General features: G+C 41.4%; 1 protein-coding gene across 1 annotated transcript in view; it reads right to left on the minus strand.

Annotated features, from left to right (window-relative positions):
- ARHGAP42 (Rho GTPase activating protein 42) overlaps positions 1-26,377 on the minus strand; it is a 259,773-nt gene that overhangs the window by 152,453 nt on the left and 80,943 nt on the right. Inside the window, exon 3 of the mRNA XM_045019415.1 lies at positions 14,504-14,565. Coding sequence (XP_044875350.1) covers positions 14,504-14,565 — 62 coding nt within the window. The remainder of the gene's footprint in view (positions 1-14,503; positions 14,566-26,377) is intronic.

The following is a 26,377-nucleotide window of genomic DNA, read 5'->3' on the forward strand; positions in this document are numbered from 1 at the left end:
TTATAAAGAAAACATCTTCCAAAAAATGATATTGGCTCATGTTGGATGACCGACATGTAGAAATTGGTGAACTTATGTATTGTTGGCCATGTGGTTGCCTAGCAGATCTCAGTACATGCAAAATAACTTCTCCTCCCTGTGACTGCCAGTGCTCTTTAAACCACTGGATTTTGATACTAATTGAGAAAGAACAGTCTCCTTCCTGCAGACCTGGGAAGGAGCTAGGAATTAGCTAGACATTAGTAAGCCCAAATGTTAGTCAAATTTAAAATAAAGTTTGGAATTTCCCTCAAACAGCTCTACAGCCTGGTTAAGCTGCTAGCTAGTGTGAGGCATCGAAAAAATGGAGGGAAGTTTAGGAGGTGAGGCATTCTCTTGCTGCCAGTGACTGACAGGTCTGGTTCTGTTCCCAAGCTGCAGGCAGACTGACTTACTCCATTGTAACAAGTCTGTGAACCTTAGCATGATGAAGAAATATCAATATTAAACTATTTCACTATTATACTCTGAGCAAAAAATCCAACCCCTGTGTTACTGTCCTATATCTGACCTGCCAAAATCAGAATTCAGCTACCCGCCCCAACCAATTCAAAAATCTACAGCAGCATGCTGAAAAATGAAAAGGTTAGGGGCATAGTAAAATAAATTTAATATCAAACTAACAGAATAATTCAGTACTGATTTACTATTCACTTTTATGGTGAGCTCAATAAGAACTTCAATTATTTAGATGAAGCTATATTTTAGAATTTCTAGCCTGCCACAGAAACTCAGGGGTCCTTGCTACAGATTTTAGGTTCAACTAGGTGCACAGCACACAGTGTGCCCTATATATATATGTTTTTAGGTCTTTAATGAGGTGTTAACTATGAAATTTGATTTCACTGTGTGTCCTTCCTTAAGCACTTTTATAAATCTAATGATCTGATAGAAATAATACTAATTCCCTCAAGAGCAATCATTTTGTTCATGCTGTTGCAGCTTCACATGTAGCTGTAAATTTGTCAGCCAATTCCCAGCAATTAAGAGTTGATTTCATGATACACAGTCAGAATGAGATACTAGACTATTTGGAAGCATTACTATAGATTGTAATATCTTTAAAAAGCGACGAAGAGTCCTGTGGAACCTTATAGACTAACAGAAGTATTGAAGCATAAATTTTCGTGGGTGAATACCCACTTCATCAGACCCATGCAATATCTTTGTTACTTTAAGGATTAGATTTTTTTTGTAAAAACCCAATGCCAGATGTGTGCTTTACATCTCAGGGTGCTAGTAGGTAGCATTTTATGATTTCCCCCCTTTTAATGCTGAGCAACACAAGCAGTGTGTATGGAATGAACAGTAAATAACCTTCTGACAAAGAGTAGGCTGCATCAAACAGAGGACTCACTTCATTATTCTGGGACATGCTGTATCCTGTGGTCCCTGCTGTTATGCACTGATGCATGCGCACTGGTTTTAATAATTCATTTACTTTGTCAAGTGCAGTTCTTGATGTTAATGAATAACCTGAGGCCTTTCCCTTTCTGGGGTGGAGATGCCAGCAGTCCTCTTGCATCAGGGTAGTTACAGTACCATAATGAGAACATTCACAGGTAGGATTATTTTTTTTTAGCAGCTAAAAGATATGTCCTGAAGCATGAAGGTGTGGAGGGGGAGCATGGATCAGCATTCACATTGCACGCCCCATCAGTATCCAGCCTGAGCCAGGGAAGCTAATGATTCAACCAGCGGACCAAATTCAGTGATGAATCCTGGTCACGTACCACCTGAGGCACATACATTAAGAAGATGAAACTTATCAGTCACTAAAGGACAAGAGTTAGGAAGAAGCTCCACCTTTTGGGTAGATTATTCCATAATTGTTCACCACAGGGTTTCTTGCACCTTTCCCTGAAATATCTCATGCTGTCCATTGCCAAAGGCAGGATCCCTAACTAGATAGATGACAGATCTGACTCAGTAGGGCAAGACCTGTCTTCTATAACATCAAAGAGAGAAGCCATAAGACCCCATCCACCACCCAGACACTCATCAGCATTCCACGATCACACAATACATGGGTAAACGGCAAGGAATTTCACAATTAAGGGAGATCTTCTGCAGTGCAGCATCTGGTAACCTTTCAGAAATAATCACAGGTTTACACTGACAACACAGTCTAATCTAATCACTGCTTCAATTGTCAAGAGAATTCAGGAATGAGGAGTTGCATGCAGAAATCAGTAGCATGAACCAACCCTCTATTCTTGTGTAAACATAGCATTAATCCTACAAAAGGAAAAAAAAGAATTAGAAATGTACCGTGAGTAATAAAAGACTATTTGTTATAAAGTTTAACAATATCAACTGAGAAGGGAAGCATAAATAATGAATATCTTACATCCACAATGTATATCATTGACTTAACCGAAACACACCATAGACATGATCAGGAAAGTTCATACGAGTAGAAAGAAATTATTTAAAATAAGATCCCCAGAAACAGACAACGTAGTCACATGAAACTAAATTACTGCATCTCTAGCATTCCCTAATGATTCATTAGGAATTGGAGGCCATCACTTCACAATTCCCATGTGGGATACTGCTGACGTCAGTGGAAAACCAGTAGAGATAAATTAGATCTCTTATTTCTAGGGCTGGGCAACTTGCAGAACCTAATGTCCTTGGAAATACTCTTCCCCATATGCAGGGATCATTAATTTAACAACCAAAACAGGGCTGATACCCGGAGAAGGGTGTATACTATGGAAAGCGAAAATTTCATTTTTTCTTTTTCTGAGCCTGCTAATTCGTCTTTGTGGAAGTAAATGAAAGACTAAAGAAGACGAAGGAAACTGAAGGATGGTAGTTACTGCTCTGTTAAACTGCTGCCAATCAAAATAGCAAATCTTCAAATGACAGAATCTCTCCCTTCTGTAAGACGCATGGTTTTCTTTAATCCTAAACTCCAGTATTCCAAACTGAACATCTTTCCTAATAATTTTGTTCTTGTTTCATTAGCTGGTTAAAGAAAAGAAATGGGCTTGTAAATCTTTTTTTTAATTATTTTTGAATGTAAAATTAGCAAAATGGAAGATTTCTCCGGTGTCCCTCTGCATCAGCGTGTTTTCTTGAAGATTAAGTCATTAATATACACCTCCTTCAGCTGGAACAACACTCCAACAGACCAGTTAGTACTTTGTGTTCATATATACAAAACAGTTATTATTTTCCTTATGAGGAATTTAATAGGCAATTATCAAAGTGCCTCAGACAAGATGTAAATGTATGATATGAATGCATGACTTTCAACATGGAAGTCTAATGCATATACACTGGCTTGTTAATACCACCCATTACATAGCAGTAGTATAAAATACAATATAAAAGAAAATTAAAACATTAACAAGTTAATGTTCATGTGTAAAGCAAACATCTGTCATTCTATAGTCCTGTATATCAAGCATTTACTGACGCAATATTGTCTTTTAATGGCTAACTGTCACACTTCATCGAATTAAAAGGAAGCTGTGAAACGACATCACAAGTTTCTGCATAAAATCTCATAACACTGACCTACTGTCATCCCAAGGACATTCTGTAATATAGCTATATCATGGATAAGACTTTATTCATCTTATACAGAACATCTTCCTTCTGGTCTCCTGCTGACCAACCATGTTTATGCAGAGGGAGGCACACAAAAAAGGGGAACTCCTGAAGAGTCTCACATCCAAACGAAAGTTTGTAAGGCAGTTGGCTCAGCCTCTTCTACAATCATTTCATCCCTCATCTGCAGATGAGTTGGCTTTCTGTGTTCTGTGAATGCTTCCCAGCAGAGGGACCAAAAATATATAACCTCTGCATAAAGCACCTTGTTTCCTCAGAAGCCGGCAAATTAAAAAGGAAGTTCTGAAGTTTCACAGTTAGACTGTAAGCTTGTTCGGCAGGGAGTCTCTTACAAAGTGTTCACTCAGAATCTAGCACAATTGGACCATGAGCCTGATTGGGGCCTCTAGCTCAGAGGTGGGCAAACTAAAGCTCGCAGGGCTGTCCTGCCCAGCCCCTGATATCCCAGCCAGCCCTGGCCCCTCCCCTGATGTCCCCCCTCCCCCGCAGCTCCAGCTCGCCATGCCAGCAGCGCGGCGGCGTGGCTGGCTCCAGCCGGGCGGCACAGCTCAGGGGCAGATTTAGCAGTGAAGACAGGGTGCTCTGGCATGGGGCCCCCCAACAACAGGGGGCCCCATGGCCGGGCACTCAGGCAGCTCAGCTGCACTGCGGGGGCAGGGGAGCAGGCAGGCAGTGCGGGTGGCGGGAGCGTGGGGAACGTGGCCGGAGGACTCAGGAGAAGCCCCGGGCGGCCGCAGAGCCGGCCAGAGAGAAGCAGCGCTTTGAAGGGGAAACCACCACTTCTCTCCAGCTGCGCAGCTGCCCCTGCTCCTCCTCAGTCCTCCACCCGTGTTTGCAGGGCCACATTCTGAAAGGGGCTGGGGGCAGGGGGGTGGATGGGGGGGCAGTTAGGGGCAGGGTGTCCCAGGAGGGGGCAGTCAGGGGACAGGGAGGAGGGGTTGGATGGGCCAGGGGTTATGAGGGGGGCAGTCAGGGGGCAGGAAGTGGGAGGGGGAGGGGGAGGGGGAAGGGGAGGGGACAGGCTGTTTGGGGAGGCACAGCCTTCCCTACCTGGCCCTCCATACCTTTTCACAACCCCGATGTGGCCCTCGGGCCAAAAAGTTTGCCCACCCCTGTTCTAGCTGCTACCACAACAACTGTTATTACAGCAGGGGTTCAGGCATCATCCAGCAAACTAATGAAATACAAATCAATATTTTAAAGACAAAGATGATATACTCTTGATTTTATTTCTAATTCCTTATAGCAATAATGTTTTACCTTATAAATCAAGGAATTTATTCATAATATCTTACGCTACAAATTACTAGGCTTCAGTTTTCTCTGATACGGGCAAGACTGTATTTGTATTAAGTAGCCATTTAGGAAGTGGGGGGAATGTTTGTATGTGTATATTTTAATCTGTTTAGGAGCCTAGGTGCTCAAGAAATGAAGGCCCCAAATCAGCAAAGCACTTAAGCATGAGCATAAGTAGTACTAGGGCTGCCGTCTGTTACTATGACATGGCTATGTGAAGTTCCTTAATAGTCTAAGTACAACCCGTCATGGAAAGCACCTCCATCACAAAGACCACCATCACCACACTGCCATCAATTGTGGCACCACTGCTGGCATTCTAAACAGAGAGGACAAGGCCAGGAAGAATAAGATACTTTTCATCTCTTAAGTTTGTCCCTGCAGAACAGAGTTACCATACTGGCAATTGTAATGAGGGGAACTATGCAGAATTGCTGCTTATGCAATGCATATTATAGTAATTCCTCTAGCTTCTCTGAACCCCCACATCCCTTAATGAAATTATTCAAATTTAGTATCTATTGTATGGGGATAGATTCATAGAATATCAAGGTTGGAAGGGACCTCAGGAGGTCATCTAGTCCAACCCTCTACTCAAAGCAGGACCAATTCCCAGACAGATTTTTACCCCAGTCCCCTAAATGACCCCCTCAAGGATTGAACTCACAACCCTGAGTTTAGCAGGCCAATACTCAAACCACTGAGCTATCCCTCCCCCCCAAAATAACTGGAGATATACCAATCTCCTAGAACTGGAAGGGACCTTGAAAGGTCATTGAGTCCAGCCCCCTACCTTCACTAGCAGGACCAAGTACTGATTTTTGCCCCAGATTTTTAAGTGCCTCCCTCCCCTCAAGGATTGAACTCACAACCCTGGGTTTAGCAGGTCAATGCTTAAACCACTGAGCTATCCCTTCCCCCTAAAGATTAAGAACTTTAACCTCAAAAATGTTAAACTGTCCCCCAATGATGGGGCATAAACTGTTTAAAAATAAGAACTTTTCCAGTTATGGTGAATTATCCTCTCATCCCAGTATTACTCGCTAGATAACTGTAGGCCTTCTACATACTGTGGACAGGGGTGACTTATTGTATCTATGTTCAGTTTCAAGAGAAAAAACAGAATTGTGGTACAGCAAGTTTAGTCAAGAACAGTATACAAATAGTTGAATAATACTCTATCACCAAGAAAGATAATGTAATGCCTTTACATTAAAAATCGTATGTGGTATTATCTGCAGTTGAACTCTATTGCTGAGAGTGATGGTGGTTAGTCACTTTAAAAAGCCACTATTCAATAAAAAAATTAGGATCTAAACATATTACTCAAGCTGTTGGTTTTAATTATGCCACTTAGATTATTTAATTCCCTTGCTAATTTTATATTTATTAAATTAAGAAGCATGTATAGAAAATTTCTACATAAGGGGGAAATTAGAGACCAAGACCATGTTCCTGCATCAGAATCTACCGGCACAGCTTTTGAATCCAAATAAAGCCCTTTCGTGTTGGAAGATTCCACTGAAGAATCAGGGCCATATATTCTAACTCTATCTTTATTCCACTAACTTCTTGTTTGTTTCGCCTGCAAAGAACAATAAAAAATACAATTTTATTTTTATGCAGTGTCCTTCCTATACAATATAATATGGAACACTTAATGGGCAGAGCCAATCATAAACTAGAGAGATCAGGAAGGTTTTAAGGAAAAAAGAAGTGACTCATTTGGAAAGGAGGATTAAAAAAAACAGTGAAGGTAGCTTTATATACTATGAAAGATTAACCTGCTTTATTGTGCTCTCTTCTCCTACAGAATCACCTTAAAATAATCTTCAATTTAATTTGGAAAGTTATTCATCCAGGACCTGCTTTAAAGAAGTAATTCAACATGTGGTGAACTGGTAAAATGATAAACTCTGAACATTCACCTTTCTATTCTTCCTCCCCCTTCACTCCGTGACAAACAGAGAGAAAATAATTACACAATTACAGTGCAAAGTATTAAATTGCACACAACACTAATATTTTTAAATGACGAATTCTGATTTACAACAGATGAACACTCAGAGGCAAGTTTGCTTTCATTTACTCATGAGAATGACAGAACCTATTGCAAACCTCTTCCAGGATTAATAATTTCCCGATTTAAATTGGGATTTTTTTTCAAGTTTATACAATTATTTCTACAAGAAAGGAAAACAAAGACAAATTAGCTGGATGTTTCAGGTGGTTAATCTTTTATGGTATAAAAAAATCCTTTCACTGAGTTTTACATTTCTTTCCAGATTGCGTCACTTTTCCTTGACTTAAAATGAGTTTTCCTTAGTTTATGATTGACTTCAGTGAAAACAGACTAGAATTTGATCTCATATTTGTAGGGGTTTTTTTTAATCTATTCATTCATTTTAAGCTCTGTATTCAACCTAAAATAGACGAAAAATTCTAAGTGAATAGAGATGCATTTGTAATCTGAACAATATCTGCTGTAGACCTAACAGCCTGAAAACAGTGTTTTTCATTTATGTTACCATAGAGGAAAGTTATTTTCTGAGCATGAGGCTATGAATCATGAAAACTCACTCACCATATCCTGTGGTTACTCAAATTATTAGTACATCAGTTAGCCTGTGCATATAGAACCCAGTTCAGAAAATATTTAAGCATGTGCTTAAGTTCACCTCTGCTCAGAAAAAAAGAAAGTAAATCTCCACAAGAAAGTCTAGTGATTAAGTACACTTGAATATAAAAAAACATCAACGTAGGTACTTATATGACCTCCATCACCATAGCATCCATACACCTCTCAATTACTAATAGATTTTATCATCACAATACTTCTGTGAAGCAGAAAAACATTTCCATTTTACAGCCCGGTAAATGAAGAACTGGTGCAGTGTTTGGGTTGCAAACAAGTCATGGCTACTTTTATTCCACACCCATCCCAAAATAAAATCTATGTTCATTTAATTTTCCTAACAATACAACATAGTTAAGAAGAATGACTATGTTCTACTTTTAAATAAAATCAAAAATCAAAAGTGCAAAAGACATAGATCTGGCTTTTTATAAGAAAATATTAGGGCTGTTGATTAATTGCAGTTAACTCACACAATTAACTAAAAAAAATTAACTGAGATTTAAAAAATTAATCGCAATAAATCGCACTGTTAAACAATAGAATAACAATTGAAATTTATTAAATATTTTTGATATTTTTCTACATAGGAATACAAAGTGTACAGTGCTCAGTTTATATTAATTTTATTACAAATATTTGCACTGTAAAATGATAAAAAAAAGAAATAGTATTTTTCAATTCACCTCATACAAGTTCTGTCGTGCAATCTCTTTATTGTGAAAGTGTATCTTACAAATGTAGATTTTTTTGTTACATAACTTCACTTAAAAACAAAACCTAAAACAAACAAGTTTATTTACATTTACGGGAGATACTGCTCACTGCTTCTTATTTACAATATCACTTGGAAGTGAAAACAGGCATTTGCATAGAACTTTTATAGCTGGCGTTGCAAGGTATTTACGTGCCAGATATGCTAAACATTCATATGCCCCTTCATGCTTCAGCTACCATTCCAGAGGACATGCTTCCACGCTGATAATGCTCATTAAAAAAAAATGAGTTAAATAAATTTGTACTGAACTCCTTGGGGGAGAATTGTATGTCTCCTATTCTGTTTTACCTGCATTCTGCCATATATTTCATGTCACAGCAGTCTCGGATGATGACCCGGCACATGTTCATTTTAAGAACACTTTCACAGCAGATTTGACAAAACACAAATAAGGTACCAATGTGAGATTTCTAAGGATAGACATAGCACTCGACCCAAGGTTTAAGAATCTGAAGTGCCTTCCAAAATCTGAGAGGGACGAGGTATGGAGAATGCTTTCAGATGTATTAGAAGAGCAACACTCCGATGCTAAACTACAGAACCCAAACCATCAAAAACAAAAATCAACCTTCTGCTGGTGGCACCTGACTCAGATGATGAAAATGAACATGCGTTGGTCTGCACTGTTTTGGATCGTTATCGAGCAGAACCTGTCATCAGCATGGACACATGTCTTCTGGAATGGTGGCCGAAGAATGTAGAGACATATGAATCTTTAGCACATCTGGCACGTAAATATCTTGCGATGCCAGCTACAACAGTGCCATGCGAATGTCTGTTCTCACTTTCAGGTGACATTGTAAACAAGACATGGGCAGCATTATCTGCTGCAAATTGTAACCAAACTTGTTTGTCTGAGTGATTGGCTGAAGTTGGACTGCGTGGACTTGTAGGTTCTAAAGTTTTACATTGTTTTATTTTTGAATGCAGTTATTTTTTGTACATAATTCTACATTTGTAGGTTCAACTTTCATGATAAAGAGACTGCACTAGAGTACTTGTATTAGGTTAACTGAAAAATACTATTTCTTGTGTTTTTTACAGTGCAAATATTTGTAATCAAAAATATAAAGTGAGCACTGTAAACTTTGTATTCTGTGTTGTAATTGAAATCAATATATTTGAAAATGTAGAAAAACATTCAAAAATATTTAAATAAATGTTATTCTATTATTAACAGTGCAATTAATCGTGTGCTTAATTGCGATTAATTTTTTTAATCATTTGACAGTCCTAGAAAACATAGGATGTCATGCAGACTCAAATGGTACCACTGGATAGTATTTTGGAAGAGAAGGTTACTTACCTGTAACTGGAAGTTCTTTGAGATGTGTGGTTCCTAACTGTAGTCCATTGAGTGTTTATGCATGCGCACAATGCATCCAGAGCCAAAGAATCTGAAAGCAGTGTCTGCTGATTTGCGCATTCACCCTGGTTTGCCTCATGGTTTCATCCAAGGTACTAAAAGCAGGATGGATCAATCATACCTCCAGTTCCTTCTCCACCGCAAAACCAACAGACCCGTAACAGGGGGAAGGAGGACAAGAAGTGGAATACAGATAGGGACCACACATATTGAAGAACTTCCAGTAACAGATAAGTAACCTATTCTTCTTCAAGTGATGGTCCCTACTGTATTCCACTGAGGGTGATTAACAAGCAGTACCTACGTTGGAGCAGGGTGTGACAATGAAGTTGAGTGGAGGACTGCCATGCTGAAGAAGGCATTTTCAGTAGAGTCCTGTATTAAAGTGTAGTGCATAGCAAAGGTGTGCTCTGAACTCCATGGGGCCGCTCTACATATGTCCCAGAGGAACACATTGCGGAGGGAGGTCATGGTTGAAGCCTGGGTTCTCATAGGTAATAAGCCTGCATCCCAGTAGGTGGAGGAAGGCAAGATAGTTAATAGCACAGTGTAATGCAAACCAAAATCCACTTGGAGATTCTCTGGGTGGAGACTGTCTGACCCTTGAGTCTTTCCGCTACTGCAACAAAGAGTCTGGGGGACTTCCTGATGGGTCTTGTCCTATACAGGGAGAAGGCCAAGGCCCGTTGGATGTCTAGGGAATGGAGTCATCGTTCCTCTATGGATGCTTGTGGCTTCATGAAGAAAATAGGGAAGTGAATGGATAGATTAATGTGAAACAAGGAGATGACTTTTGGCAGAAATTTGAGATGCAGACACAGTGAGATGCTATCTTTATGGAAAATTGTGACTGCAGGGGGTCTGCCATCATGGCTCAGAGTTCATCAATCCTTCTTGCAGAAGTGATAGCAACCAGGAATGTGACTTTCATGGAAACAAGGGACATAGAGCATGATGCCAGCGGACTGAAAGGTGATTTTGTTAGTACGGACAGAATTAGGTTACGGTCTCACTGGGGAGCGATGGGTTAGACAAGTGAGAAGGTTCTTCCAAAACCTAACAGTTAGTGGGTGTGTAAAAACGGAGCACCCTTCCGTGGGTGGGTAGAAGGTGCTAATCACAATGAGGTGAACTTTTAGAGAGTGGAGGATGAGACCCGATGACTTCAAGGACAGGAGGTAGTCCAGGAAGAGGGGAATCCCCACGGATTCTGGGGAAAGTCCCTTTTGTTGGGCGTCGAGGCGGAGCATTTCCACTTGGCCTGGTAACAGTGCCTAGTGGACTCCTTCTTGCTGCTGGAGAGAATGTTTTGGACATGTAAGGAACAGGCCCATTCTAGAAAAAATGCCCATTCAAATACCATGCTCTAAGATGGAGCACCTGTGGAGTGGGATGTCTGACCTTGTCGTTGTTCTGCGTCAGGATATCAGGGAAGATGGGGATTGGAAATGGTGGTCAGGTGGACATATGAAGGAGGTTGGTAAACCAGAACTGTCTGGACTGTTGCTCTGTCACATCTGATCTTGTGGAGTACTCAGGGTAGAAGCCAAAGGGGAGGGAAGGCATAGTTGAGTTGATCTGATCAGGAGAGTATGAAAGTGTTGCCTTGACAGTGGTGACCAAGACCTCTCCTGGAGGTTGAATTTGGTGCTTATGTGGGAGGCGAAGAGGTCTCTGTTCGGCATCCCGCATCAGCTAAAGATGTCCTGAACTATGGATTCATGGAGTTCACACTCGTGGTTGATTACAAACTGCCTGCTGAGAGAGTCCACAATCAGGTCCTGTATTCCTGAGAGATAGGCTGCAGTCAAGAGGACCTGGTGGGTGACACACCAATTCCAGAGGTTGAGTGCTTCTGCAAAGAGAGCGGTCAACCTCATATCCCCCTCCGACCTCCTCTGTTGATGTAGAAAACAGTGGTAGTTTGTCTGACATGATAAGAACATGATGGGAACAGATGAACGGGAGAAAGGCTTGACATGCTTTCCTTACAGCCCGGATTTCCACAATGTTGATGCGCATCCTGCATTCCCAAGGAGTCCATGTTTCATCCGTCATGTGATCATCCATGTGTGCTCCCCAACTAACAAAGGATGCGTCCATGATGATTGTCCTGTCTGGGGAGGAGGGGAGTAAGGGAACCCATACACAGACATGACGTGGGTCTGTCCACCCCTGGAGGGATGAGAGCACCCTGGGGGGACTGTCAGTAACAAGTCCACGGTGTGATATTTGTGCGCATAAATTGTCTGGAGCCACATCTGGAGGCAGCAAAGGCGGAGTTGAGCAAAGGCAGCTATAAAATGTACACGAATCCATGTGGCCAAGGAGAGACGGGCAAGTCCTGGCAGAGACATAAGGATTGTTGACAATGCGAGTTATGAGTTCTTGCAGTGTCTGGATCCTGTTGCTTGGTAGGTAGGTCTGTGCTGTGACCAAGTTGATGGTGGCCCCTATAAAGTCAAGGGATTATGTGAGGTCCAAGGTTGATTTTTCTATGTTGATACTGGCCCCAAGGCATGAAAGAATGCTAAGCAGCATGAAGGTTGAAACCTGGGCTTCGTGTCTGGATTGTGCAGCCAGGAACCAGTCATCTACATAGAGGAATACGAGGACCCCATGATGCCTGTTGTAGATCGCCATGTCGGAGAAAACGTTGGTGAAGACTCTGGGAGCAGTGGTTAGTCCAAAGGAAAGAACCCTGTATTGGAAATGGGTGTGAGCCCACCGTGAACCTCAGGAATCAAAGTCAACTGTACCTGCAGTTCGGTACCCAGGACTGCCCAATTCCCTTGATTGTGGGAATTCTTCTCATGTTTAGGTGTGTAAAAGTGCACTCCTTGTCCATGATTCAAATTCATGGAAGGAGCATCCCCTTTCTTTGGTTTTGAGGAAGACTTAATGCCATGTTTATGGACATGCTTCCTTACCTCCTGACTAGGTCCCAGCACAGAGTCCTTAGTGGTAGTACCACCAGTGCCAGATCTGGACTCAGTAGCCACAGGTGCACTCCTGGCTGTTTCAGGCCAATGTACATAGGGAGTCCCCTGGCGTGGTTCTGAGTGAGGCCTCATGAGGACTTCCATAAGGTGCTTTTGGAGGTGGACAGCCCGCCCTTCTTGGGTACGGCTGGGGAAGGACAGGCAGATCTGCACCTGGATGCATTGTGGGCTTCTCCCAAGAAGTAATGGCAACATTGATGTTTGTCATTGACCAAGAAGGAACAGAGGCAGGAGGTACAGATTTTAAAACCTGGGGTCTTAGGCATAGTCCAGTATCTCCAGTATCTATCCTAATCACTAAAACTACAAAAAAATATTTAAAGATAGCTAAAAACACTATAAATTATAAAATTCTAAAACTAAGTACGACAATGTTTTTAAAGCTGCATCAGAGACAAAGTCACAAAGTTCCAACCCGGCCCATGCAGCCGTGAGAAGGAAAAACCTTAGAGTTTTTAAGGCCCGACCTGACAAAGCCCTGTCTGGGATGATTTAGTTGGGGTTGGTCCTGCTTTGAGCAGGGGGTTGGACTAGATGACCTCCTGAGGTCTCTTCCAACTCTATTCTTCTATGATTCTATGAACTGGAAACATGGTCAGTCCGCCCTGCTCTGCCCTTTATCACCTCAGGCAAACCAGGGCAAACCAGGGCACATATGCAGTCCAATAGATGCTACTTTCAAATTCTCCGGCTCTGGATGCATGGTGTGCATGTATAAACCCCCAGTGGAATACAATACAGACCATCACTCCAAGAAAAATATACACTTCATTAAAACAAAATAATTTAACTATTTTTCCATCATTTTAAAAAAAAAGTTTACATTAGGACAATGGAATCTTAAATGATTTGTGAGTTAGTGTTTATGTACATTGCTTTTCTAAGCAGCTAGAAGAAATGTGCATCAGTGGTCAAAGCTATTTGGAAAAAAACTGAATTACAGTAGAACCTCAGAGTTACAAACTGACCAGTCAACCACACACCTCCATTTGGAACCCGACATATGCAAGGGGGGTGGGGGAGAAAGAAAGAAAGAAAGAAAGAAAGAAAGAAAGAAAGAAAGAAAGAAAGAAAGAAAGAAAGAAAGAAAGAAAGAAAGAAAGAAAGAAAGAAAGTCCTTGTGGTACCTTAGAGACTAACAAATTTATTTGGGCATAAGCTTTCATGGGCTAAAACCCACTTCATCAGATGCATGGTGTGGAAAATACAGTAGCAGGTATATATATGCATAGTACATGAAAAGATGGGAGTTGCCTTACCAAGTAGGGGGTCAGTCTAACGAGACAATTCAATTAACAGTAGAATACCAATGGGAGGAAAAATCACTTTTGTCGTGGTAATGAAGGTGGTACATTTCAAACTTCTATTTATTCCCTTCTACTGTGCTGCTGTTTCTTTCAATACCCATTTTGGACAGGCTGTGTTCTCATCATAGCAAAGAAGGTATTTTTAAAGTAATAACCTTACTTCATTGATGTTTGTAATGAAGCACTTTGCTGAGCCTCTTTCAACCCAGTGAGGCTTGAGACTGGCTAATTTCCTGACGTTGGCAGCCGAAGCAGCAAAATTACACCAAATTTAACAGCTGCACTACTGGAGTATTTTATCCCTTACCAAACCACATTAAACTAATATTTTAAGCAAAATGTTTCATTAACGTGGCTGCAAATACATCGTGTATAGGATATATATTTAACAAGTACAGAGGCGCTCAGAATGTTTTCTCAGGATGCATGAACAAATTTGGGTATTTTCAAAAATAAAATAAAATTAAAAAATAAAAAAGTATACTATATCAGACTCACAAGTCGTCTTCTCTCCTCTTCTACAGCAATCAGTAGCCGGGCAAACTCTTTCAGTGACTGGGCTGTGAAAAAGAAAGATCAAATTAATATTAATATCAGGCAATTCTGTTAATTTGAATGGAGTAATGGTACCTTTTCACAAATAGATCTACAAAGTGGGAGAGGGAGGGATAAGGTAAAGGCATGAGCAAGGGAGAAGGCCAAGGATCCTCTTATGCCAAAAGCTAGAACTCTGTTCTCTCTATGTCCTATAAGGGGTTATCTCCAGTAAATCTTGATTTTTAATCAGACATATGTACAAAACAAAACAGAAGAATCTTTAAAAACACAAACAAAAAATCTTGAAATGAGCAAAAATTATTTACAACATAGCAGGAAAGAGAATTCTAAACTTGGATATAAATATATGTAACTTTTACACACAAAACAAAAGAATCAGAGGGGTAGCCGTGTTAGTCTGGATCTGTAAAAAGCAACAGAGTCCTGTGGCACCTTATAGACTAACAGACGTATTGGAGCATAAGCTTTCGTGGGTGACGAAAGTGAGTATTCACCCACGAAAGCTTATGCTCCAATACGCCTGTTAGTCTATAAGGTGTCACAGGACTCAAAACAAAAGAAAAATCCTTTGTTCCTTGTATAAACACGCAGAGAACAGGCGTTGCACAGGAGCATGGAAAACATTCAATTAAAACTATGGAAGTCAAAGTTCAAACTTAAGTCTGAAAGAAATCCATAGTTGGATCCATCTATTTATGCTTACAGATTATTATCCTCCTTCGGTTTCTGTCCTGGTTGGTGTCCTTTGTGAGGATTCATCTTGCCACAAAAGGAGAGAGAAAGGGTGAAAAGTGTATTTTAAAGGTAACTGCAAGAGGGCTAGGTATGTTCAAGGAAAGGTGCAACTATCTCCTCCTCCACACACACACACGCACACACACACACACACAGGTGTCAATGAAAAAAGTGTATTTAATTCCCTGAAAAGTAGAATTACCCATTCTTCTAACCAAAGGTCATGATCAGGAAGTACGTCACACTCTGTTGCCAAGCTGGCACTACTGGGAGTTGTGCATGAGCAATGAAGACAGGATAGGACCCAAATGAGCACATACTTATAACTACCAAAGGTCAATTAAGTATCTTGAATGAGGAGGAAAAAAAAGGATTTATTGTTTGTTTGTTTTTTGCTCTTCAATATAGACTGTACAACTGGGTAATTCCAGGTAATCTCTTTTGGTAATAACAAAGTTAAAAAAAAGTTGGTATGAAAGTTAAGCAGCTTGAAATGCCACCTGTTTATTTAGATCATTATAAAGTCTGTTCAGAATTATCAAAAATCAAAAGCTTATTTTGGAAGCAAATGGAAATATGAAAAGCATTAAGCTGTAAAACAGAACAACAAGGGAAAGATTCCAATACTTTGGGCAATAGTCTGTCTAGGAAAATGTCCAACTATTTATACTTTTTTTGGCAGGAGACTAGTGTAATCAGAGAAGATACATTTACATCTACTTGTGACACTACTGAGCTAGAAAACAGACATTTTTACACTATGAGTATGTTGTGACTGGAATCTGTGAGAATAAAAGTCATTTCTGGTTTCTGTTTTAAGCAATTGAGTCTTTGTCTTTAAATCCTTCCAGATAACTTTACTAGCAGCAATGCATTATTAACTTCCCAAACATTTGTTTACACAACAATTGGCAAACCTTCAGAGAAGAGATCTTTAGAAAATTATGCTGGACCAGCTGCAGGGTTAATAAAGCAAGGGTTTTGCAAGCGAGTGGTGAGAAAACTTCTAGAAAATCCCTTTCCTTTTGTTTGCATTATTTTCTTAGGGCATAACGGGTCATTAAGGATTTGCCACCACAATTCCATGGATAGCACAGCACAGTCAGGACAGGTATATAATAGTTGCTGCAAGGAGGGTTATCTTCCTTTGAAGCATCCAGTACTTGCTGCTTCCAAAGATATGATGGTGAACTTGATGGACCAATGGTTTGTCCTAGGATGGCTAAGTCCGAGATTCCTGTACTCTCAGAATCTGAAAACAGAAATGAAAGTAACCTAGCCTCTCTTCCTTGCAGTATCTTTTCTAGAGTTTTGTGCCAGTGTAATGAAAGGAAGTACAGTTGAACCCTGTTATCTCGACAGCCTAGGGGTTTGCCAAAAGCCGTCGAGATAACCAATGATCGAGATAAACCCCTATCCACCCCCCCCACCCCCTCCCTGCCCCCTTACCGCGCTGCCTGCACGTGGCTGGATCCGGCAAAGCGGAGCCAGGCGGACGGGCGGGCGGCGAAGCGGAGCCGGGCGGGCGGCAGGCGAAGCCGGGACCAGGTATGTGGGGCGGGGACGGGCAGGGACCAGGTATGCGGGGCCGGGCGGGCGGGCGGGGACAGGCAGGGACCGGGTATGCGGGGGCGGGGAAGCGGGGACGGGCGGGCGGCGAAGCGGAGCCGGCGGGCGGGCGGCAGGCGAAGCCGGGACCAGGTATGTGGGGCGGGGACGGGCAGGGACCAGGTATGCGGGGCCGGGCGGGCGGGCGGGGACAGGCAGGGACCGGGTATGCGGGGGCGGGCGGGCGGGCGGGGAAGCGGAGCCGGGCGGACGGGCGGGCGGCGAAGCGGAGCCGGCGGGCGGGCGGCAGGCGAAGCCGGGACCAGATATGTGGGGCGGGGACGGGCAGGGACCAGGTATGCGGGGCCGGGCGGGCGGGCGGGGACAGGCAGGGACCGGGGATGCGGGGGCGGGCGGGCCAGCGGAGCCGGGCGGGCGGGCGGCGAAGCGGAGCCGGCGGGCGGGCGGCAGGAGAAGCCGGGACCAGGTATGTGGGGCGGGGACGGGCAGGGACCAGGTATGCGGGGCCGGGCGGGCGGGCGGGGACAGGCAGGGACCGGGTATGCGGGGGCAGGCGGGGAAGCGGAGCCGGGCGGACGGGCGGGCGGGCGGCGAAGCGGAGCCGGCGGGCGGGCGGGTACGCGGGGAACCGCGGGGCTGGGGAGCCGGGGAGTGGGCGGCTGGGGACACGGTGGGTCGGGGACGCGGGGAGCCGGGCGGCTGGGGACGCGGGAAGCAGGCGGCTGGGGAACCGCGCCGCTGGAGAGCCGGGGAGCAGGCGGCTGGGGACACGGTGGGTCGGGGACGGGCTCGAGATATTAGGGTTCGGCTAATCGACATAACGGATGAGAAACCCATAAGACAAAGAGGGAGTTTGGCGGTTCCACTTGTAAACCGTCGACTTAATAGGATTGGCAAGTTAACCGAGGTCGACATAAATGGGTTCGACTGTATTTGCACTTTATAATAATTTAGTAACTAGGAAGAACAACAGTTCCCACGGTCAGTTTGCAGAAGTGCCAATTAAAAATTGTTTTACTTGTAAACTGAGCGCAAGAGTCAGTAAGACATAGAAACATGGAACCCCACAATGCATTTCTGAGCATCATAAGCAAAACTGGTATTTAAGCCTACAGACAAGATTTCCTTTGACTGATCAGGGGATCTCAGGGACATGCATTTGCACACTCTCCAGATTATCTCTAAAGACTGCTATGAAAATGACACAAAATAGTCCTAGCTTGACATTTGGAAAGCCAGCAAGGGGATTTAGACACACAATTTGGTTAAATCCCCTAGTCACCTTTGAAAATATCATCCTTAGTGAATAAAACGATGCTCGCTGAAGTCAATCAATGGGAGCTGTGTGTGTGGGGAATGACTAAAGAGCTCTATTCTCTAAACAGTTCTACCTTCTCTCATCCCATTTCTATCCAAATGTTATGAAATAATAATTTACCTTTTAGCTCCAATATGCCACTTAACTGGTATACCTCGGTGAACAAATATTTGCAAACTCCCACCAAGCTGCTAACTGATTGTTGACACAGATCTTTTTCCTACTCAAGCTCATCCTCAGCGTCCATCCCTCCTGCTGCTTTGGCTGACTTCATTAGCTTCTCTCTGCTCCTGCTTTACCAGCTACTTCTCTCCTGTTACTGCTCCAGCAGTTCAGCTCCAGCACTTCCCTGCCTGACCTATCTCCAACTACCTCTCCAGTTCTTTGTGCCTGCAGCTCAACAACCATCTCTCACCTGCTTTCTACTGTAAGACAGTCTCTCTTTTCCTCTCACACAGCCCAAAATTTCCCCGTTTAAAAAAAGAAAGCTAATTGCTAGGTCATAGTATTTAAACTCTTTGTTCCAAACAGACCACATCCATCATGTAATTATTTTTAAAAAGTAGGTACATGCCTTATAACCAGGCAGGCAAATTACTGAGGGTCAGTATTCTCATTATTTATATTCCCAACAAGTTAGCATAATACCATTTTTTCCTATAAAACAGACAGGGTGGAACCTTTTTATTCCTGGCACTTCATGTTGAAGTGATTATCCATTACTAAATAATATCCTATTTTGTTTAAGGACATGAAACACTGATTGAATTTTATTATATATTCAGGAAATTAGGATGTACTTTATAAAACAGTTAAATTTCTAGTTCAGTCAGCAAGATAAATTGTTTCCACATTATTTCATTGAAATAACTAGTCAGTTTTAACCACAAGATGATAAGTTACTGTTACCACATGTTAAGATCTTACTTTTGCTCTTTATTTTTATTTTATTTCATTTTCGCTTTGGAGTCACTTTGCCAGTGACAGAATTTATTTCAATTGAATCATATGCAAAACCCATTGTACTGAGCACTCTATGTATCTAAGCATTTAGGGCCAGATCCAAACCCATTAAAGTCAATGAAAGTCTTTCCATTGACTTCAGGCGTCTGGCCCAATATGGCACTCTTCACCCCAGTATGCAAACACCTCATAGAACGACCACCCTCACATTATGAAGGCCCATGACACAACTACTGTTTTAAAATGTGGTCCAGACTATGAAAAAGTTTCAGAATCTCTGATATACAGGGATACACACCTTTTATCAGTTCAGCCTAGTCATTTAACATACATAAGCAAAATCTTCTGGCTTCCCTATTGCCTCAGCACAACCCCTATCTCATCCATTAAACAAATGAAATAAAATAAAACCTGACCTCTCAGCTGTACATAAGATGGCACCATAATCAAGGGGAGAGAGAAGAGGAAGTTACTCACCTTGTCCAGTAACCATGGTTCTTCAATGTCTCTCTCTCTATGGGTGCTCCACTGTAGGAGTATTTGTGCTCCTGCGCCTCTAATTGGAGATTTTAGGTAGCAGTGTCCATTCAGCCCGCACATGCGCTCTCCCTCCCTTGTGGTCTGCCCCCAGTTTCCTTCTCTACTGCAGAGCCCCGTATTGAGAACTCTGAAGTAGACAGTAGGAGGCCAGGTTGTGGAACACCCATAGGGACGCACATTTCAAAGAACCATTGTTACTGCACAAGGTGAGTAACTTCCTCTTCACGTAGCGTCCCTATGGGTGCTCCATTGTAGGTGACTTCATAGCAGTATTCCCCCATTGGGGGCTGGATCTTCTGAGTGGAGTCTGTTATTGCAGAGAAGACTGTGGAGCTGAAGATGGCACTGAAGGCCAAGGCTCCAGTGAACGCATAGCGTGCTGTGAAAGTATGGGCAGATATCCAAGTCACTGCTCTGCAAATTTCCGAGAAAGTTACATTTTTAAGGAATGCGACCAAGGTACAGATCAACCTCGTGGAGTGCACACAGATTCTACACGGAGGGGACAGGTTATGCCTTTGGTAAGAGTGATGAATGCAAATGGGGACCCATTTGGATAATCTTTGAGTCAATATTTCAGAACCTTTGGATCTTTCCGTTAAGGAGAGGAAGAACTTAGGAGACTTTCTGAAGTCCTTAGTCCTATCCAAGTAAAATACCAGCACTCTTCTAACATCTAGAATGTTTAAAATTGCCTCCCTGTTGTCACAATGTGGTTTCAGGGGTGTGTGTGGCGGGGAACAGAAGATGGATTTGTTGATTCAAATGAAAGCCAGAGGCCACTTTAGGGAGAAACTTGGGCTGCGGCCTCAGTATCACTGTGTATTTAAAAAGACTATGAATGGTGGCTGTGTCATCAGGGCCACTATTTCTCCTATGTGTCTAGCTGAGGTGATGGCAATCAAAAATGATGTCTTCATGGACAGATGTAAGAGACAACAAGTTGCCATGGGCTCAAAGGGAGGTCTAGTCAATACTCTGAGAACTAAATTAAGATTGGAGCAGGTGGTCTCACATGCAGGCAGAGATTTCCAATGCTCTTAAGGAATCTACATATCAGTGGGTGAGTGAACACAGAGTATCCGTCTTCTTGAAAGTGGAAAGCCGTTAGAGCTGCAAGATGTACCTTAAGGGAGCTGACAAAGCATTTTGACATTTTGTGGTCTAAAACGAGAGGGAGGGAGAAAAATGTTGGGTTTATGTGCCTAGAGCAACACCAAATTTGGAATCTCTTCCATTTCTGCTGGTAAGTACGCCTAGTGGTCAGTTTTCATCCGTGTAGCAACACGTCTTTCACTTGTCAGAGCATTCCACTTCTAAATCTTGAAACCAAGAAGTAGCCAAGTCTGGAGACGGAGGATCCACAAGTTGGGGTGAAGGATCTGTCCGTTGCTTTGAGAGAGCAGGTGAGGAATGGGCCAAAGCGGAACCAGAGGACATACCACCATCTGTGCCAGGTAAGAGAACCAAACTTACCTTGGCCAGGAAGAGGAAATCAGAATGACTCTCTGTCTCCTTGTATTTTCAACAGGACCTTGGATAGCAGAAGAAATGGGGGAAAGGTGTATAAAAGGTCCCTGTGTCAATGGAGTTGCACCCATTGAAATAAGGCTGAATTAGGCTATTCATTTACGTTACATTTATAATCCTTACAATGAGAGGAATTTTATTTTTAAATTTTTAATTAAAAAGACCCATTATATTTCACCAAAATAGGTTTTCACTTTGAAAAAAGTCTGGTGAATGAGGTAAGACCTTTGACTGGGTCAATAAAAGTTGCAGCTTAAAAAAATAGCCTTCATGTTACTATTTGGATTAACTCAGTGTATTTCATGCAAATTAAATACGGAAAGAGAGACACTAAAGCCACTTGTTTTCTGTACGACCTACTGTACTCTGTCAGGAAATCTGTGAATTCCACACAAGTCATAACCTTTTCCTACTAAATCTGCAATGTGCAATGCACATTCCTTATCGGATGAGGCACAGATCAACTGAAGTGAACAAAAAAAATAAAAGGATATAAGTAATTTTTACAATAGAAAATGTCTTGGGTCACTGAACAGTACTGATAAAATGAAATTATACCTAAACAAATATTAGTAAAACAGAGGAAGAAAATGCAGAACTGTACTTGTTTACATTAAGATATTTTCAATTATTTTCATTAATCCATCTCCAGAAGTTTTAATTTAGCAGAATAGGTAAGTGCATTATTGTTAGGTCATTTTTAGTAAAGCAGAGCAAATACTTCCTTAATCAGTTTATTTATATCCAGTCAAAGTAGTTAAAAAGGTACTGGTTACATATTTTGAATATTTTAACCGTCTACTTACTATGTAAATACTATTTGAAGAACTGGTAAGATAACACTTCACATTATGATGGGAAAGATGTCTGTGAGACAAGTTTTAACGTGCAAAAACAAATCTGTATTTACCCTGCTGTTTATTTGTGGCTTCCTTCATCACAACAGGTCTCCAGCTGTTTTCTCTGGAGCTTTCACAAATCCAGCAATAATTTGCTGGAATCTCTCTTTCTTTTTTCAGAGAAATAGCTAGAACATTTTTTTTTTAAATCTCTAGTCTTTCATTAAAAAGTGCCTTGTAAGGAAGCAAACTAATGTTAGCAACAGCTACACTGATGAATGATTTGACATCATTTATGCCAAGTGAAATTTTTTCTGTAGTCTTTCAGAGTGTGGTCTAGGCTTCTGCTCTTTCACATTAAATGGGTTTTGTGGTTCATATTTTAAAAAAATCAAAATCATAACTGACCGCAAGAAGTTTTGTTGTATATCCATGTATATGGAGTTCACCTCCTGGAACCAGATGTATACAGATTTAAACTACTGTACATACTCTATAAAACATTTTAACCTACTGTCAAAGTTCAATGTTATTACAATATCAGGCTAATTTTAAAGATAGCCGCTATTGAGCTATTTGTTCTCACTAAGTTATATCAATTCAATCCAGATTTTATGTAACCTAGCACTAGCCACACAACTATCTTGTATATGAAAACTAGTGAATTTAAAGATGGAAATTGAAGTTAAATGATGGTTTTCAATATATGGCTAAAGCAGAGTTCCTTATATCAGAATGGAAGGCAGAACAAAACAAAACAAAATTTAATTGTGGACCTCAGTCTGGACCAGGGGTCGGCAACCTTCAGCACACAAGCCATCAGGGTAATCCGCTGGCGGGCCGTGAGACATTTTGCTTACGTTGGCCATCTGCAGACACGCCCCGCCCCCACAGCTCCCAGTGGCTGCAGTTCGCCGTTCCAAGCCAATGGGAGCTGCTGGAAGGGGCGCAAGCCGCAGCGACATGCTGGCTGCCGCTTCCCGCAGCTCCCATTGGCCAGGAACAGCGAACCGTGACCACTGGTTGCTGTGGGGGACCGTGCCTGCAAACGGTCAACATAAACAAAATGTCTCGCAGCCCGCCAGCGGGTTGGGCTGCGTGCCAATGGTTGACGACCCGTGGTCTAGAGCATAAAAAGGGCCATAATGGTCAGACCAAGAGTCCATCTAGCCCAGTATCTTTTCTTGTGACAGTAGCCAGTACCAGATTCTTCAGAGAGATTGAACAGAACATGGAAATGTCAAGTGACCCATCCCCCATCATCCAGACCCAATTTCTGGCAGTTAGAGGTTTAGTGGCACCTAAAGCATAGGGTTGTGTCCCTGACCATCTTGGCTAATAGCCATTGACAGACCTATCCTCCAACTTATCTAATTCTTTTCTGAACCCCATTTGGCAGGCTTCCTGCTTCAGATGTACTTAAACATTTGCTGTCAGTTTTTGTGTCTTTAGTTAGTTTCTCTTCAAATTCTTTCTTGGCCTGCCTTATTATACTTTTACATTTGACTTGCTCCTTTTCTCCTTTCTATTCCTCTCATTAGGATTTGAATTTTAATTTTTAAAGGATGGCTTTTTGCCTGTAACTGCTTCTTTTACACTGCTGCTTAGCCATGGTGGCATACACTTAGTTTGAGCCTCTGTCCTGGTGTTTTTAAATAGTCTCTTTGCAGTTAGCAGGCATTTCACCCATGTGACCTTCTTTTTAATTTCCATTTAACTAGCTGGAATTGTGTTGTCTGTTGGGTCTGAGCCATTTTGCCAGTAAAGTCAATGAGCTCATATCCTCCTTCCAGCACTAGTCATATCTAGCACAATACATAGTAAATGGCATTAACTAGTCAAGAAGGTTCCAGAACTGATGTTCAAGAACCACGCGATACTTTTAAGACCACACCCTGCTACCATTACATGGGCTAAAATTCCACTAGGGTAAATGGGAGTGGGAGGCATTACTCCCAGTGGCCAAGTATGTGAAGATATATTTATCCCAGTGTAGAACTGAATCTGAACGCAAGACCGGTTGAGGAAACTTACTCTATAATGGATTTTGATTACTATAGCTTTACTCATATAACAGAAATGAGTACAGACTCAGGGGGAGGGGAACCTAATGCTAGAAAAGTTAGTCTACTACTAAAAATGAAAGCAAAGACATTCTGAAGAAGTTATTCCATGTCTTTGAACCAGTTACAGAAGCATATCCACAGTTATAAATATTGACAATTTCTGCAGCCACAAATTCCACATCAAGTAGGTCTTTAGAAGCCACAACATCAAATACAATTTCCCCCAGTCCTTTTGTGGCTTCAGGCTTGGTTATCTGACCTGACAGAAAATGTCACAAAGATACTGACAAGCCACGACGGGCCACTGTAAAGTACAGCTTGGCATAAACAGGCACTAATCTTCTTTCTCAGGTCTTTATAGGGATTGATAGAATTACCTTTAAAGGTACCTAAAAGGTATCTGTTGTCACACAATGTCGTCTTAGAGATCAGTTTTGCAACATGTCAAAATATAAATCAAATGCAGACATGTCTTCAAATAGTACCTGAAAATCTGCCATTCACACTGTTCTTGAATATGCTGCCAGATTTGTCTTCATATAAGGTCTCTAATGATTTTTCCCACTTTTGTTTGTGTGGGGGGGGGAAGAGAGGGGAGGGCTTGACACAAGTTGGCCTGGTCGTGATTCATTAACATCTGTTTTTTACTTTTAATAAAAATCTGCATGTTGTACCCTTATTGACCACTTCAAAGGGAGTTATACACAGGGTTCTTCCCAGGTGGAGCAGCTCACAAGACTGGGGTTTTAGAATGTAAACTTTGTTGGGTAAAGAATGACTTGCACAAACATTTCACATCCAACCCTGATTAGGGCCTCTGGTCACTACTGTAATGTAATTAAATAAAATAATAGTGCAAAATGACAAATCTGCTTTTGTGAAGGAATACATTCATTTTTTAAAACAAGGGATCCAACAAATAAGTTTAGACAAAACACATGCCAGTTAAACCTTACTGGTTTCATTTCCTTTTTGTGGGTTGAGAGAGTTTCCCCTGCCACTTCCACAGTAGTTCATCCAGAAGAGGAAGGCAACAAATTAGAAAATATTATGGGATGGTTTAATTTTAGATTAATTTTCTGCAACTGGTCTCACAGGTGGGATTTTTTGTTCTGTTTTGTTTTGTTTTTTTGCAGGGTAGGGGTAGAGTGACAGGAGAAGGTTGCAAGTCAGGCTTCCTCAATTTCCAGGATGAATTGATTTAAATCAAAATGACTGAAATAACCAATCATCCTGATTTAAATCAGCAAACAGGAAGCCTTGCTTTAAATCATCGATTTTAATCATGTTTTGCATTTGTACTTTGTTATTGTCCCAAAGAAAAGTTGATTCTCATTGGTTGGTAACCACTAACACATGCTGATTTGCAACTAAATATAGCCTTTACGCTAACTTTGCTGCCTTTGTGTGTGTGCTAACAAGGATTCAGTATATCTATTCATATTTATTTAAGCAATTATATAGCTTAACATACATTTATTCCAATTCTTAATGTTTACCTCTTTTTTCTGTTATAACATGGTGAATGATACATTTTTATTTACTAGATGATAACTAATATTTTACTTGTGATTTGTATCACTTGTATTTGTATCACTGATTTTACTTGTGATTTGTATCATGCTCTATTGGGATGGAAATTAAAATTAATTAAATATGCACAAAAAACAGCATTTTATTTTTTATTAAATTGCTGTAAGGTTAGTATGCTGGATACATAAGAATTTTTTTTTATCAAAGTATGCTTTACATTTAAAACTGACAGGTGTATTAAACAAAGAAAGTATTAACTGTAGCTAGTGAACTGAACTGACTGTTTCTGGTCACCACATCCTTCAAGATTTTATAACTAGTAGATCTCATCCTACCACACCTAGTTTTTATTCATAGATTGGAAGAGGAAGACAAGCTTTCATACTTTTTCAACTCCCAACTGATTTCTTAACTTTGAATGAACTAGCTGAATAAACTGAAATTAAGAAAATATTCTCTCTACTCCTTCAGAAAAGGTTATTACCATCAAAAAGGTGGTTTAGAAATTCAACTAATGCTGAATTTCTAATGCTTAGTCTGTGACTGCTATCAGTTTAGTTGTTTGACCTTCTTTGAAATTTGGTAACAAGCTTGTAATGTTTAATTTACATTGTTTTAACAGATAATAAATTTAGGCTTTAACATAGATTGTCAATTTCAAATTTAACTTCATTTATTAAAAAATAAACTCTATATTTAATTTACATTTGATTAAATAAAT

Source organism: Mauremys mutica, chromosome 1 (genome assembly GCF_020497125.1).
Source record: "Mauremys mutica isolate MM-2020 ecotype Southern chromosome 1, ASM2049712v1, whole genome shotgun sequence".
In the NCBI taxonomy this organism is placed as follows: Eukaryota; Metazoa; Chordata; order Testudines; family Geoemydidae; genus Mauremys; species Mauremys mutica.